Genomic DNA, 16,091 nt, shown 5'->3' with positions numbered 1-16,091 from the left:
AATCAAATTAGAGCTAAGGAGCAGATTACGATCATTGGTGCGATTCTTTTTTTTTTTCTTTTAAAATAGTGAAAACACCATTGATAATAAATATTACAATCGACTTTATGCATCTAATAATATTGAAAAAGACATATTGCATATGAGTGAGACAAATAACACATTATAATCAATGAAGGATACATCGACGATAAACTGATCAGACGGTGAGATGGAGGAGAGTCGCATGCCAGTTGTCGATGAACAGTTGTTATGGTAGCTCCACTATTGATGAGGCTTCCTACAGAAACTCAACAACACCAACAGTTGGGCTACAAGCCTGTTGGCATTGCCATTTTTACAAATCTACAATTTTCAAAAAGATAAAATTAACTTTAAAAAAGAAATATTTCGAGTATTCAAAAATGTAAAGTCCCAAAAAAACATAACCATTTCATTAGTTCAAACTATTCTCACATTTATAGCGGCAAAACTAGTAATTAAATTCTTATTCTAGTTTTGTTATATAGGCATAATATAAGAGCATAAAAATTGGGGTCCCCAAAATTAGATAAAATCTGGAGCCCAGATGCGGTCCCATCCTCGGCACATGCTTTAAGCCGTCCCCGATGTGCATAGGCATGTATTTTGTGATACTGTAACGATATTAGTGTTTCGATTCCTCCAAAATCTATTTCTTTTTGTCTTTTTTGATTATCTGGAGGGCGATGATTTTCACTCTCCCATATATATATATATATATATATAAAATTATTTTCAAATAAAGTGGTCCTTATTTTAGTAAAAATAAAGATCTCTCCATTTCTCCCATTTTTCGTTTGAATTTTGATGATCAAAGCCGCTCAATGTGTTCAGAACGTGATTTTAAGGATATCCGCGAGCAATCGGCAAAAAAAATGACCGGGACAGTCTTCATCCGAGCAGTTTTAATTTGAACCGTTTGATAAAAAATAAACAAAAACTGCTCGGATGAAGCCCTTCCCAATCTTTTTTTTTGCTGATTTCTCACGTGTACCCATAAAATCACGCTCTGAACACATTGAGCGGCTCGGATCATCGAAATTCGATCGTGAAAGGGAGGTCTTTATTTTATTAAGTTAAGGTGGTCCTTAGGAGAAGGGGACTCATATATATATATATATATATATGCATTCCATTTTTTCTCTTTCTTTTGAAACTTCTGTGTAATTTTTTCACTAAAAGAAAGAGTGCATGCATAAAAAAAAAAGAGTGTGAAAGTCATTTCCCTTTTCTGAATTCAGGCTCGAAAGTTGCAAGTAGGGTTGCAAAATGAACTGAATTGTTTGCTAGCAGCTCGTGGTCGACTCGCTAAGGCTAGGCTTGGCTCAACTTGTTTAATAATTGAGTCGAGCTCGAGTTTTAGGTTCATTTACTAAGCGAGCCAAGCTCAAACACTCAAAAGCTCAGCTAAGCTCGCAAAAGCTCGGCTCGTTTTATAAGCTCAACTCATTTAAAGAGACTCGTTTAAATAGATTAGCCAAACTCAACGTCTTTACAAACAAGCCGAGCTCAAAACACTTCATCGCCCAATTTGGCTTGTTTGCACCCCTAGTTGCACGCAACAGAAGAAAACTCACTTCAATCTAGGAATAAACAAAAAGATGCTCGTAACCCAATCTTGAAAGGATCCACGAAGACAAGATGTGGCGATCCAATTACCAGCATCATTTCCTTCTCTTCTAGTCCAGGATAATTTCCAAGCCCAAATCCTCTCCGTTCCAGTTTTTTAGGGAAGGAACTTTTTGAAAAGGAATGTAATTTCAAATTCAAAAATTATATTTTTACGCAAAAAAATTTTCTATCAATGTGGATCTTGTTTAATAGATTTCATTGAGATCTTTTAAACGGTACAAAAAAAATTAAAAAACTATTTTTCATTTTCATTATATTTGAGCTTGAAATTACCTTCTTTTTAAAAAAAAAGGTTTAAAAAGAAAGCGGAATGACCGGCCGGTACGTACCCAAGGTTATGAATCCCGTACAGTGCCGGCCGGTACGTACGGTCATTGACATATTGTCCAAATTCGGTACTTTACACCTTTAATTTCGTTCCGACTCAAATACCAGTTGGTACCGGCTAACACTGGCCAATAGCGGACTACTTTCGGAGAGACCTGAGATTCCGAATAGTTTTATGCAGAAGGCCATGAGGCCCATGACAATAACCTTTGTTCAGCAAAACTTTTCCTTGCATGGGACTTGCCCAAGCCGAAGAAGGCCTTCTCCAGTTCTCCCTTTGACAGCCCCAGGAAAGTTCGATTGGGGAAGGTACACACCCTTATAAGGATTTTTTGCCACAAGAACCTTGGCATGCTAGCAGAGCTGTATTAAGAGCTCGAGATTCCCGGAAGCCCATTCCACCTTGAAGCTTGGATTGGGACAATTTAGACCAGCTAGCCCAAGGGATTCCTTTCTCCTCAGGCGCTCTATCCCTAGGGATGATAAACAACGAGCCAAACGAGCTGAGCAGGTAGTTGGTCAAGCTCGGTTTGAAAATTTAACGAGCTTAAAAAATATGTTCGAGAGATGAGCCGATCTCAAACGAGATATAATCAAACCAAACACGAGCCCACTCAAGTTGCTTGAACTTTTTATACATAATTAGCCAAACAAGCTGAGTATTGTAGTAGCTTGTTCAAGTTTGATTTGAAATCCAAATGAGATTAAAAAAAAAAAGTTCAAGCTTGGTTGATCTTGAACAAACGTTTAACAAACAAACACGAGATCATACTCGAATAGGTTGGTTGACTTGGTTCGTTTAGCAGCCCTACCTACCCACCTGAAATTGTTTATTTTTAGAGTTCAAACGGTCACAAAACTTGCCTTTTAGGCGTTTTTGCATATCAGATCAAACAAAAAAAAACGGTCATAAAACTTCTTGTGGGGAAAGCAGGCCATAGCATAAACGGGAATTGCTTGCACCACAGATGTAATGAGAGTAACACAACCCACTTGTGAGAAAAGTTTATGCCCTCCACCCCTCATGCATCTTTTGAATAGTGGGAGAACGGTAAAAGTTGAGCGGTGGACGTAAACTTTTTGCTTTTGAAACGCTTTCACCAAGAGAAAATTATACGCTTTCGCCTTTGATCTTCCTCCCAAAAGTAGGGAGACGTAGATATTGTGCATCTTGTTTCACTTTGGGAATATCCAAACGATTGCCTATTTGACTACGAGAAGCTTCCGGAATCGGGAGTATTAAGTAGTAAAAGGTAAAAACAACTCCAGATTTGTCAAGAAAGATTTTTATCAACTGGCCCGATGCCTCCCCATACCTGGACAAGATGTTTCCATATAGATCATAAGCACTCCTCGTTATTGACCTTGAAGAAAAGCAATGCGTCATCTGCAAAAAAACATGTCTGAGGGGGAGATGGGCAATGTTGGCTTTGTTGAACACCCGAAACGATCCCTCCAGAGTCCCATTCTGAACAAAGTTGTGAAAGAATCTCGGCCACAAGAACGAAAAAGTTGGGGATTAGGGGATATCCCCGCCGGAGTCCCCTAGATGGATGTAAGAACACCATTTATCACCATCGGCCCACACCGATATAAAGAAAGAGTACGAAAAAGTTGGGGATTAGGGATCCCCTTGCTGGAGTCCCCTAGATAGATGAAAGAATGCCATTTATCACCATCGGCCCACACAGATAAAGAAAGAGTACTAAACGGAACACCATTTATCACCATCGGCCCACACCGATAAAGAAAGAGTACTAAACGGTCACCGATTCCAAAAAAAAATCCCACTCTGTCCAATCATACGTTTTATTAATCCAATTTTAGGGCCATGTGGTTCTCCGAGCGAATGGATTTGAGCTCAAGAAAGTGAAAGATTTCATTGGCCGATTAACTAGTATTTTACTTTCTGTGTCAAGATTAAGATTAGATTCGTTTGATTTGTTTTTTTTTTTTTAATCTTTACTCCTTCGTAGCTCTGTATAATCTGGCCCTCTTAGAAAATTCTAACTACTAAACAGCAGAGCTGAAACACGTGACAAATAAGGAGCAAAAAAAGACTATGCACGTACTAATAACACTATCATATTCACAGAAATTTACCTCGTCTAGAAAACATATTCACAGAAACATCACTTTCATAAACTACTCTACGGTATTTATCAATTGAACCCACCACTGGTTAGACCGTGCAACTCCAGTGATGAGCTTGTGCTGCAACTACCCACAGATCCAGGAATTCCTGAGTCCAACCCTGGACTTTCATGGTCCACCGTTGTATTCCCAGAATCCAACTGACGAGGCACCAATCCCTGTGAGCTCATTCGACACTGTTGCTCTATTTTGGATCAGGCTAGAGGAACTAAGAGGTGAACCTACATGCTCAGTCAAGCAGGTTACTCCTTGGGGCTGGATTAGTTTCCTCATTTCTTCGGACTCCTGTGTACATAGTTGTTGCATCTGCATTGACAATGGCAGCCGGTTGGTTGTTTGATATGCCGACATAGGAAGATTAGGTGGACCAACTCCAGCTTTTTCATCAACAGAAAATCCACTCATCAAGGCTCCACCACCATTTTCTGCCATTCTAATCCTCCTCGCCATAACTGCAGTCGGAGTATTTTTCCCACAGGAGCTTCCAGTATCTTGGATGTTTCCCCCTCCTAACAAAGATATGTAGCCCACAGGATCACCAAAGGTTGAATTGAGGCCAACATTTCTGGTCCCATGGACCCCACTACTTATTTGCATGGTACCTGGAGCGGGTAAGAATCCCCCCATCATCATCATTCTCCTCCGCAAAAGTTGCTGTTGTAGCCAGTCTCGTTGCAGCATCTGGAACTCTAAAAAGGCACGCCTGTTCATAATATGCTGCCACTGTGGATGCATGGGGCTAAACTGTGAAGCAATTTCAAGTGGTGATGTGGAGAAATAACCAGCTGGGAGTGGTAAAGCAGATTGAATGTTTGCAGATGGGAGCAAATGGCCTCCAGGAAAATTATTCTGTGATGATGCATGTCTGGGGATTAAGGTTGATACAGATAGACTACTGTTCGTGGGATTTAATGTGCAAGGAGATTGCCCTGTGATTGGAGTTGAGGGAACTGGCTCAAATGTTTCAGCTGCCGGAGTGGTTGTGCAATATAAGATTTGTGGGCGACTAGAAGAGCTTCCGGCAATATCATGCAGTGCAATTTCCATCTGATCACCACCTTGACGGTATCCTTCACGTATCATCTACGCAGGAAGAAAGGAGCATGCATTGTAAAACAATCCACCAGACCCTACTTCACGGTGAGTAATGTAGTTTATTCTTCATGGTAAGTAATCAAGGCAACAAACTTACCAATGAGCTGAACTGAGCAGCAAACAGGTCAGCGTGATGCTGCAAAAGGTACACAATACACAAAAGTGACAATAATCAACCAAGCTTAACATTTTCCTTCCTTTTTAACACTCCATCCATTTGTATCTCCATTTCTTAATTTTCCATTCAGCATGTGGAAGTACCCAATTTCAAGAAGTAACCAGCTGTGGTGTAAAGTGAACATGAATTTAATTAAAGTAACCTAGAAAATATTTTTTTGAATATTTTGATAAGTAGGAGTTCAAAGTAATCTGGAAAATATTGAAAGTAGGATTAACAATGTCTAGCCCTTCACATCCTATCTAGTATAACTGGAAAGTTTTGACTGCAGCTGCACTTTTGGCTGTTAGTAAAGCTCGTGATCTATCAAAATGCATCCAAAAATTGTCAACAATGAAAATGAAACAAAAGATACTCATATTCCTGTCTCTAATATCCTGACAGTCATAGTTTAGAAATCCAAAGAAACTTGTCACAGTTTTTAAATGAAAACAGGAATCTCTAAAGTGTCGTAACTGCGTCTTGAGAACTTACAGTGTTAGCGAATGCTTGTAAGCGACAGGAATCAATAGGATCAGACTCTTCACGACCAGAAGTAAGAGTAGCTTCCACTAGCCCCTCATCAAGCTTCTCGAATATGGTGACTTCGTCCCAAGCCTTGATACAGGCGGCACCACTTCCTAACATACAGAGAAATTATAAGCAACAGAAGAATCAACCGCAGTGTCAAGGAGGGCATTTCAGGCAGGAAGACCTATGTTACCAGAAAACACTAATACCCTACCAAATTAAGTTTTGGAACCATCATTCTGAAATGTGGTACACCTGCGTTTCAATACGTTGAATTTAGCGATCCAAAGGGATCACAAAATTTCTCCTATGAAGACTAGAGATATTAGTGCTTTAGCAAGACAAAATATAAGAAAAGTTGCTCATAACGCTTCTAGAAATTTGTTTTTCATGAATTGTTAGACAAACAATACTATATTTTATTGGATGATTCTTGGAATGTAAGCAATAGAAGCCTACTCATGTCGTTCCGAAAATTCAGACATGTGTACCACGTTCACCTTCAGCGACATGAAAGGTACGCTGAAATGTAAACTTCCTTGTCTTAATTCGATTGTTATCCCGGGAGCATTCTGAATGAGAAGTTGCATCTGTTTTACCATCTTTCAAGTTCTTATCCTCCAAGTCCAATAGATGGGAAGACAGCAGTTCTGCTGTGCCGGAAAAGGGCTTCCTTTCAAAAAACTGATCGACCTTCCTCTTCTTCTTATTCAGTGCATACCTGAACACACAAAAAACAACACTGAGACATCAGATCTGCACTATCGCTGAAGGAAGAAAAGTCTGCACACCACAAAACAATATGTAATTTGGTTCCATACTTCTGAGACACCCATTCTGCTTTGAAAAACCTATCAAGGACAGGATCAATAGGCACAGGGTCCTCAATTACTGAAGGCCGAGGAAATGGCGTCTCTGATCCACACTGTGCACTGGCAGTATTTGTTGAATTGATGCCTGCAAGAGATTCTACACTGTTCTCACTCAAGCCCTTGAGATGATAATTTTGTCCTTTTGTCGGGAAAGATGCTTGTCGTGGCAAAGAATTGCTGAGACGAGAAGGAAGAGAAGAATTGGCACCACAAGAAACTCGAGAATGCTGCAAAGCTTCTCCCCTCTGACCCACAGTGACAACTTCTTGTGTAATATTCTTTACAGAGGACTGGCAGACAAGACTGCACGGCGTTGCGTTATCCAGGAAATTAGACTTTACAAACCCTAATGACTGCGATGGTTGCGCTTGCAGAAGATTTGGTCCACATCTCAAATCTGTGGGTCTGTTGTCTCTGGCCCCAACATTCAAACTTTGACAACTGCTAGTTTCAATCTGTTCTTGTGTCACTCTAAAGGTGGGTACTTGCTGTAGCCTTGGGATACCTTCGCAGATTGCCTGTTGACCATTATTTATCCTACATGCTGAGGGATGCATCTTCTTACGAGTTCTTTCATATAAACTTCTTTTACAGAGACTTTTTTCAGCCTTAGTCTTTTGATTTGGCAGTTTGTTTTTCAGCTTTGACTTGGTGGGAAGCTTGGTTTGAGCTTGTTTCTCTGGAAGCTGCTCTTGAGAGATGTCCAGTGGTTCTTTCATTGGTATCTTACTTATAGGTCCTCCATATGGTGTTGGATCAACATAACCATAATTTGGTTCGGGTGCAGGGAGAGCATGTGATGTTAGAGCTCCATGAAGAGATTGATCAACTGCTGATTGAAAGTCGGACTGGTATGTTAAGAGAGAACAATGTGGCATGTTCTCCTGGTGAGTATTATTTCTCTGCGAAGTACTGATATAGTTGGGGGTAAGTTGTTCAATACATGAAACTCCATCCTGAAATTCTCCACCACTTTGGGAATTTGAATTTCGAGCACAAAGTTCTAACGCTTCAATTCTAAGAGATGTGTTGCTAGATATATGGTCCACAGTGAATGCATCATTGAGCTTTCTCCTTTTTCTACACCAGGAAATTCCCAAATTGAGCTGCAACACGTCCCAATATCAACAAATATCACATGGAATAAGGATGCACTCAAGCTGCTGAAAAATTAAATGCATGAGCTTTCTGTTGAAATAGTAAGGTTTACACATTCAGGAACCATTTTCCAACAAGAAACAAAACTTTTCACCACTAGAATAGCAATGAGTCAATGACAATGATGAGTAAAGTGCAAACACAAATTCACATGAAGCTATTCAGATTCCGTACAAATGCACATATATTTCAGCAGTTATACAGTTAATTAGCACAATAGTCATGTAAGCGGATTGGATTTTGAATTATACGTTTGGCATAAGAGAAACTTGTTCAAAGATTTTGGTACCTTTTCTGACTGAGATTCTTCACAAAGTCTGTTTAGCATGGGCGTTGGATCCAATTGAAGATCAGGTCGCAAAGCCTTGAGAATTCGAGACTCGAATTCCTGAAACATTATACCGTCAGGGCAGGAGTTTGAAACTAAAAACTAACAAGACCAGAATGCTTTCTCATGATGCATACTGACCAATAGATCATTGTAGGTCCAAGAATCATCGGAAATCAATGAGATGTCCTTGACAACACTCTCTGTGCACATCTGCAGAAAAACTTTACTTCTGACGGGGGAATTCTCCACTGAAGAACCGGTGTCTCCATTTCGAGGCATTGAATTCCGGTAATCTCGGATCTGCACAGAAAGCATATTATTAAAAATGTATACTATAAGAAGATGAAGAGCTCAAAGCAGGTTGGTCAAAGCTGCCCTACTTAAGAAGTTTCTGTGAGAAGTCTCTAAGCCAAAAATATATCGACATTCCATACACACGATGTGACATATAAGCATCCTTGTGCATGTTCATGCCATGTCAGTGTGTTGAATTTGAATTGTGAATAGCCTCCTTAACTCTGCACCTTTAAATCTCAATGAATAAATAATGGAGGATGCCATTACCAGATTCTACTTGATCCACTATCATCAAATAATTATTGAACTACGATACTGCAAGAACAAACATTTGATAGAGTAGCCAACCATCATACTAAGTGTGACAACCCGCACCAACCGACCTGCTAACCCTTCGCCCAACCACGTGGCTCAAAAGGTTAACCTCAAGTTATACAGCTGGTGGGCCTTACCTTATATTCCACACAATTTCTCACAGGCTGCCCGTTGTGGGACTTATGCCACAAGTGGGTTCTCACAATCTCCCCCACTTAGGATCGCAACGTCCTCGTTGCGCCTGCCTAGCAACCTTCCCCTGGTGGTCATAGTATGACACTTAGTTCTGTACAACACAATCAGTGTGCTCGTACTAGATTCTAGAGGTGGCTTCCACCATGTAGACCAGGGTTGTGCTCTGATACCAACTGTGACGACCCGCACCAGCTGACCTGCTAGCCCTTTGCCTAACCACGTGGCTCAAAAGGTTAACCTCAAATTATACAGTAGCTGGTGGGCCTTACCTTATATTCCACACAATTTCTCACAGGCTGCCCGATGTGGGACTTATGCCACAAGTGGTTCTCACACTAAGAGCCCATTCCAGAAAACAAATAAGAACTTATTTTTTGTCCAATAATAAGGGTTGTTCCAAAAAAATAAGAAGGTGGTACTTATTTTTTCAGAATTTACATAGGTACCAATGGGCGCCGGGGAGGGAAATCGTAGCGACGGCCTCGCCGGGCCGTCTCCGGCCACCGGACGGCCAATCCGAGCCGTCCAAAAATTCTTTTAAAAAAAACCGAGAGGGCGTGCGCGGGAATCAACGGCATCCGAGGTGTGTAAGGTGCTTGATCCGAGCACCCCTTTTCCGTGTAGGGTGCTTGATCATATATACACGGAAAAGGGGTGCTCGGATCAAGCACCCTACACACCTCGGATGCCGTTGATTCCTACGTTGGCCCCCTCGTTTTTTTTTTTAGAATTTTTGGACGGCTCGGATTGGCCGTCCGGTGTCCGGAGATGGCCCGGCGCGGCCGCCGGTACGATTTCCCTCTGCCGGCGCCCATTATCATAGCAACAATCTTATTTTTTGTATAAGGCAACTTCAAGCTCAAAAATCATGTATTTACGCAAATAATTTTTCTACCACTATGGATCTTGTTTGATAGATCTCATTGAGATCTTTAATACGGTGCAAAAAAAAATTGAATTTTTTTCTTCATTTACATTATTTTTGAGTTTGAAAATGTGAAAGGAATTTTTTATTTGGGTTTTGTAGAATGACCCTTCTTATTTTTGAATGAGAAGTGGCAAAATAAGTACTTATTTTTTAAGAAGGTTTCCGGAACAGAGCCTAAGTATTAGGAAAAAGAGTTAACCATATAAATATAAGTATCAATTTGAGGTAAAACATACTTACAAATTGGATGAACTTAGGTAAAGACAAAACTAACAAGATGATAACTCCTAGTAGATGGATTGAGTTGGATGCATTTGTTTCATGCTCAAAGAATAAAATTTTTTCAAACAATAAAAATGCACAAGTTTATATGTGCAAAGATTGGAAATCATAAGCGGGCATTGAGAATTCTAGCAACAAAGGGATGAGTAGAATAACAGTGAGTGGAGCAACATTCTGTCTAACTGAAGTGTAAGTATGAGCTTGGACAGTATGCTGAAACGATAACTCAAGGAGAAAGTTACTGATAATATCAGCTAAAGCAAGGCAAATAAGGTTTGATATACCATAGTGATGCAATTGGCATTGGAGATTAGGATAGTTTAGGTACTTTAAAAAGATTTGGTCTCAAAATAAGGATTGTTGACTCCGTCAGCTTTACCCAAATGTAGACAAGTGGATAGTTAGCAGCCCAACAGTTTTTTTCGTCGTCAGCAAAAATTGAGGTTGAGTCCAAGATCACAGCCTCAAACATATTGGCACAACTATCAACTTTTGTGGATTTTCCAGCAGTTAGGTGGATAAATTTATACATTTGTGCAAAGGAGGATGTAGAATTTCATGCTCTGATAATTTAAAGACAAGAAACAATGAAGAGAGAGGAAAAAAATTCTCGCCAGTACGGACAAGCAAGTCTTAACACTTAAATTACTATGACCCTTAGACACACCAACGCCAATATACAAATCAACAAGAAGAATACTTTTTCTTTGATCACATTCAGCAGCAAGAAAACAATATTTTCATTAACACAAAAGGAAGTCTATAATTGCTATCTCACCTCACACAAAAGAGCTCCATTGACATATTTGCAAGGCAGATCATCCAGAATATCTCCCGGTAAACACCCACTCTCAATTGCCTAAAAGAAATATGCACACAAAGACACACATCAAATACAAAATCTCTCTGCATGTGGTTTCTCAAGTAGAGAATATATAACAATCAGTAGACAGGTAAATGCATATTCCATAAAATAAAGAACTAGGAACTGGATACATAGTACACAATTGAATGTTGCGATTGCAATTGATAAACAGATGATAGCAAAGCAAATTGTATGCCGATATCACTTTTCTAAGGCATTCCCCTTTTGTATGTGTGATTGCACCAGAGTTGTTCCTTATCTGCATTTCAATGTTTTTGTATGCAGGAAAACAAATTGAAACAAAGAGACAGAGATGCATTTAGAGAGAAAACCCAGTGTACTGCTTACTTCTTTTATTGCATTCCTGACCGTAGTCTCATCCAACGTAATACACAAAGGATGAATGAGAGGTTGAAAACTACTCAATTCAAAAACAGATGTTATGAGACATAAGTGATTCAATACATGTTAGGACTGTGGCATGTTTGTACAAACTTCTTATACCCTGTTGTAACTCTGACTTCTTTAGAAGTTCAAACGAAAAATAACAGAAATTTGATGTGAGCAGTAGTTGTATCCAACCACATATTCCTACATTAGTGGGATATATGTTTGTCAATAAAGTGGTATCTCTTCAAAGAAGACAGAAGTAACATGTCCTTACGATCTTTATCAATTGACATGAAAATGAAGCATGAAGATTGTAAGTGTGGGATTCCTACGATAGTAAGAGACTAAGAGTGGATGCAAACTATAGTTTGCCTTCTGAACAAATCCACAAAGAAATGAATATCATATGTCTGGTTACCACATACATCCTGTCCCTTTCCAAGGGTCCACTATTTGGAATTCATCTTTTAAGGGGACAACATCATTACAATTTAAAAATGTTAACTTTCAAATTACACCCGAGCACTTAATGTGAATCTTTGGAATCCACATACACCAATACTCAAAAGAAGGATAAAATGGAAATTAAGCAAGGTTTTACCCATTCACCTTTGGAAAATGGACACTTACTTTTGGGACAACCTAAAATGGAAAGGTGGACACCTAAGAGGGACAGATGGAGTACCATATTACAGACTTACAGTCTCGTAACACGCATAAGTTTGCTTCCAAGGCAAAGGTTGTTTTCTATATTTTTCAAAAGAAGAATAATTCATATTTTTTACAAGTTTTCAGTACTATAAAAGCTCAACGAGAATGTGAAAGATGAGATTGAGTAAAACCCTCCTAGCCTTACGTTTAATGGAAATAAACAACTTACACAGAAAAGGGTCTCCGATGCTCGGTCATAGGGATGCAACTGCTTGGGGACACCGCTGAACAACTGCATACATGCATTCCGGTGAATTATGCCAATAGTAGATGGGAAAGAAAGCATAAGAGAATATAACAAAACTACAGTATTAGTAACTGCCATATTATGGGAACTAATTAGTTTTCATTGCTTCAGATTGCTAACCTCGTTAGGTTTTCCAATGGTAAAGCCTCCTGGGAACAAGCTCAGTGAAAAAGAGACATCTGGATCTGCCGGAAAAAAAAATCTCACATAGGAAGGGATTCTCAACATATCATTACCATAACAAATCCAGATTAGATTACCTTTTGAAACTAAGTGCAATCCAGGTTTAGCCATTGCAATTGAATAGTCAGTAACTTCATCTCCTAATCCAATGACATCAACCTATACAAAAAGATCATGAATTCACTTCCAAATCAAAGGGAGATCAAGGTTTATGCTTCAATGTTAAACACCGATACGGGGTCTATGAGCTTTATGTTTCAATAATAAGAAGAAAAATGAAACCAGCAATAAATGGCAAAATACATGTAGTAAAGTACAAAATAAGAAGATTACCAAGCAATAACAGGAAACGAAAGCGAATAACTGAACCAAATAACGAAAAGATGGATCAAACCGAAAATCAAGGCATTTTTGTAAGTTTTAACTTTCTCCAAAATGATCATCTAGACAAAATCAAGAAGTCTCACCCAGAAAGAACTAAGAAGTTGCATCCAAGGCAGTCGTGGAGCCAGAAATGCCAATAGTGGGGTCAAAAATATTTGTTACGTAATAATCATCAAAATAATTTCTTACAATAAATTTAACATTTCAAATATCCATTGATAAGAAAAGAGTTTGTTTTAGAAAGACACCGATGATTTTCCATATTGGCAAGTAATGCACAGGATTAGTCCTAAATATATATTTTTCAATATGCTCATATAATCTATCATTCATGTTTCGGTGAATACCTCATTTGATTACTTGCCAATTCCACAAAACTTGCCAAAATAAGTTTCTCTATAATTCGCCTGGTTCTTGGGGCAATTTTATGAGTTTCATAAGGAGCTTGGGGCAATACGCCCATTCTAATGTGGCTAAATGGTAAAAGTCTAAAAGAAACAGAAAATATTGGAGTTTAATAGAGATTTTTAAAACTTCAATGGGGTCAAGTGACCCACTTGCTCTTTCTCTCCTCCGCCCATGTAGTTAAGTGTATCTAGTAAATCATAACAAATAAAGCCTCTATGTAAGATAAGAACACATGCACGAACAATGCAGGGCTCGAGATATAAAGCAGGCAATTGAGTATTGCCCTTGCTATTTCTAAACATGACGATCTAGCCTTAGAAAGCCCAGATTAATAAAATTGGCTTAATCCACTGAATTTGACCAAAACATTCCACAAGAAACACCAATTTAATATCTAGAGCAGCACTACTTCTCAATTGTAGAATCTTTTTATCCAGAAATTTAGATACTCTAGTTCAAGTAGATCCTTAAGCTTTCAATTCAATTAGTAAGTACAAAAGTCAAAAAGGTAAAATTCATGGTAGCACCAGCCACCAAGTACATAGAGACTGTTAAATTGTTAACCACCAACATTCATGCTAGCACCAAGTGACATGCCCTCTCATGTGTATCCACAAGGCTCTCTTTTATGAGCGGGCAAAATCCGTGCAAGTATCTAATATTTAGGTCGGGAGTGAGATTCAGATATATTGCTTGCTTTGAATTGTTAACCACTAACTCATCTAAAAGCTTAAGCTGTTAGAGAGAGGGATAACTTTATTATTTATTTCCTTAACAAAGACTTGCCTCTCAAGTCTATAAAGACTTAAAGAGACATGTTTAAATGTGCTTATTGATGTCTCTCATTTATATCTGCATGGAATATAATTCATGTGACTAATGATAAAACTTTCAAAAATCCATTATGCACATTAGAAGAATATGGATGAAACTCACTCATGCCAAAACCAATTTCCTTCTATTTCCACCTTTTTCTTCCTATTTAACTTCTTACAAAAAAATTACAATCACAATGCTATTAATAATAACTAGAAGTTGGGGCCCACGCAATGAGTGTGCATAGTATGTAAATACATGCAACACTTAGACGAATGACTCACCAGCCGATACTGATACATAAATTATGTAAACACAAAGTAGCAACAATTAAGGCAAAGAACAGCAACTCATAAAAAACTCTCGTACAAAATCACGTCCAAACCTTCAGTTGAAGAAGGCTATAAGCCTCTGACAAAGGCCTAAAAGTGTCTTTCCAACCGTGGCTGGTTACGGTCAGCAAGGGATAATCTCTTATTTCTTCTACTCTTTGTCTTCTTATAAGGACTATTCTTTTCTTTCTTTCTTTCTTTCTTTTGGAACGGCATATGAGGACTATTCAAAAGAAAGAAAAAAAATCAAGACTTCTGTTGTCATCAAAGAGGTTAATTTTCATGGGTTTGCCGCAAATGGTTGGGATGGTTTTCTATTGGGAGAGGTCATACGGTGACATGATAGTGGTGGATAGTCGGGCTAGCGAAAGAGGAAGGCGGAGACCTAAACTGAGTTTGGATATTGTGATATAGGAGGACTTGGGCTTACGAAATCTAAGTGAACATATAGCCCTAGACAGAGCTCAATGGAAAAACAACATTCGTGTAGCCGACTCCAATTGATTAGGACAAAAGGCTCGGTTTGGTTAGAGGTTATACGGTTTGAGAGATGAAGAGGGAGCAGTTATTGGATATATTGGAAGGTGTTCCCATGTTTGCCCCTTGCAGTTACATACAAATAGAGTATCCGATTTTGGGATAAAAAAAAATTGGGTGTACATAGTACAAAAGCAAAACTGCATCCAAAAACCAGGAAAAAAAAAGGGCAACTGATTTAAAGGGGCCTTCACAGTGACGTTGCCAATCTATAAACACCATCGCTTATCATCGAAACAAAATTCGTAATAAATAATACATATTTTTTTTCGGTCAATCGGAAATTCAGTACATAGTACATATGACGTATCTATATAAAATCCAAGTTAAAAATAGCTTCTACTTCTGAACATCGTCAACATTGTTGCCCTATCAGAACATGAGCAAGTACTACACAACCAAGAAACACTCCAAACAAAACGTAAAAGCCACAAACAAACACCCTTGTAATCGACAAGAGTCGCCGAAACGAACAAGACGTGATTTTTCCCTACGAACAGCGTAGATATATTTATGCATGCGTATATAAATACGTGTACGTGTACGTATACCTCGTTTCCTCTCCGTTGACAATCAAACGTCGGTTCACTGTCGATTTCTTTGGCCTCAACCTGAACCGGCTTCGGCCTGTACCTCGTTCCAGCCTTCGCCACCTTGAATGAGACTCCCATTCTCGCCTTTTTCGTTCAGGAATTTCTTCAAACACCGTCGACGACAGAGATATACGTATATAGGAGTATGTAGCTACGTTCTAGAGCGGGAAAGGGGTCGGAGGTGGGCGGGGCACTGCGCCCTAGATGGGAGAGAATGAAAAACCGTCGATTTTGCGAAGGGTCTGTATTTATAAAGCCGCCAACTTTTTCCAATTGCCATGAACACCAACACGTCGAGATGTTCAACTCTGGGCCCCCACGAGCATCCGC

The 16,091-nt window shown here is 39.1% G+C and overlaps 2 protein-coding genes across 10 annotated transcripts in view; one reads left to right on the top strand and one right to left on the bottom strand.

Moving 5' to 3' along the window:
• LOC131302081 (DExH-box ATP-dependent RNA helicase DExH5, mitochondrial-like) overlaps positions 1-16,091 on the top strand; it is a 116,121-nt gene that overhangs the window by 65,523 nt on the left and 34,507 nt on the right. The window lies entirely within an intron of this gene.
• LOC131302082 (protein PHYTOCHROME-DEPENDENT LATE-FLOWERING-like) lies at positions 4,027-16,059 on the bottom strand. 5 transcript variants are annotated; one of them, XM_058328687.1, is made up of 13 exons: positions 15,720-16,059; positions 12,769-12,850; positions 12,629-12,693; positions 12,431-12,493; positions 11,074-11,154; positions 8,417-8,578; positions 8,237-8,335; positions 6,739-7,895; positions 6,409-6,638; positions 5,882-6,027; positions 5,327-5,365; positions 4,737-5,217; positions 4,027-4,643 (listed from the first exon to the last, which is right to left on the bottom strand). In XM_058328687.1, exons 1-13 carry the CDS (start codon positions 15,837-15,839, stop codon positions 4,243-4,245), a joined length of 3,126 nt encoding a protein of 1,041 aa, XP_058184670.1. In that variant the 5' UTR covers positions 15,840-16,059; the 3' UTR covers positions 4,027-4,242. The 5 variants fall into 5 exon arrangements, with proteins under 5 accessions (XP_058184670.1, XP_058184666.1, XP_058184668.1 ...); XM_058328683.1 differs by having other exon boundaries at positions 4,027-5,217; positions 15,720-16,058; XM_058328685.1 differs by having other exon boundaries at positions 4,027-5,217; positions 6,439-6,638; positions 15,720-16,058.

This window comes from Rhododendron vialii, chromosome 9a (genome assembly GCF_030253575.1).
Source record: "Rhododendron vialii isolate Sample 1 chromosome 9a, ASM3025357v1".
In the NCBI taxonomy this organism is placed as follows: Eukaryota; Viridiplantae; Streptophyta; class Magnoliopsida; order Ericales; family Ericaceae; genus Rhododendron; species Rhododendron vialii.
The sequence above is the reverse complement of the archived record's forward strand: the minus strand, read 5'-3'. Positions and strand labels throughout refer to the sequence as shown.

What these genes read in the sequence shown, in the direction of transcription:
- LOC131302082 (XM_058328683.1), bottom strand. Translation starts at nt 15,839, where the DNA reads ATGGGAGTCTCATTCAAGGTGGCGAAGGCTGGAACGAGGTACAGGCCG. An exon ending in TGTCGCTGAAGGTGAACGTG is followed by an intron (nt 6,028 to 6,408) that starts GTACACATGTCT and finishes TCTGTATGTTAG; the next exon opens with GAAGTGGTGCCGCCTGTATC. An exon ending in CTGCTCAGTTCAGCTCATTG is followed by an intron (nt 5,218 to 5,326) that starts GTAAGTTTGTTG and finishes CTTCCTGCGTAG; the next exon opens with ATGATACGTGAAGGATACCG.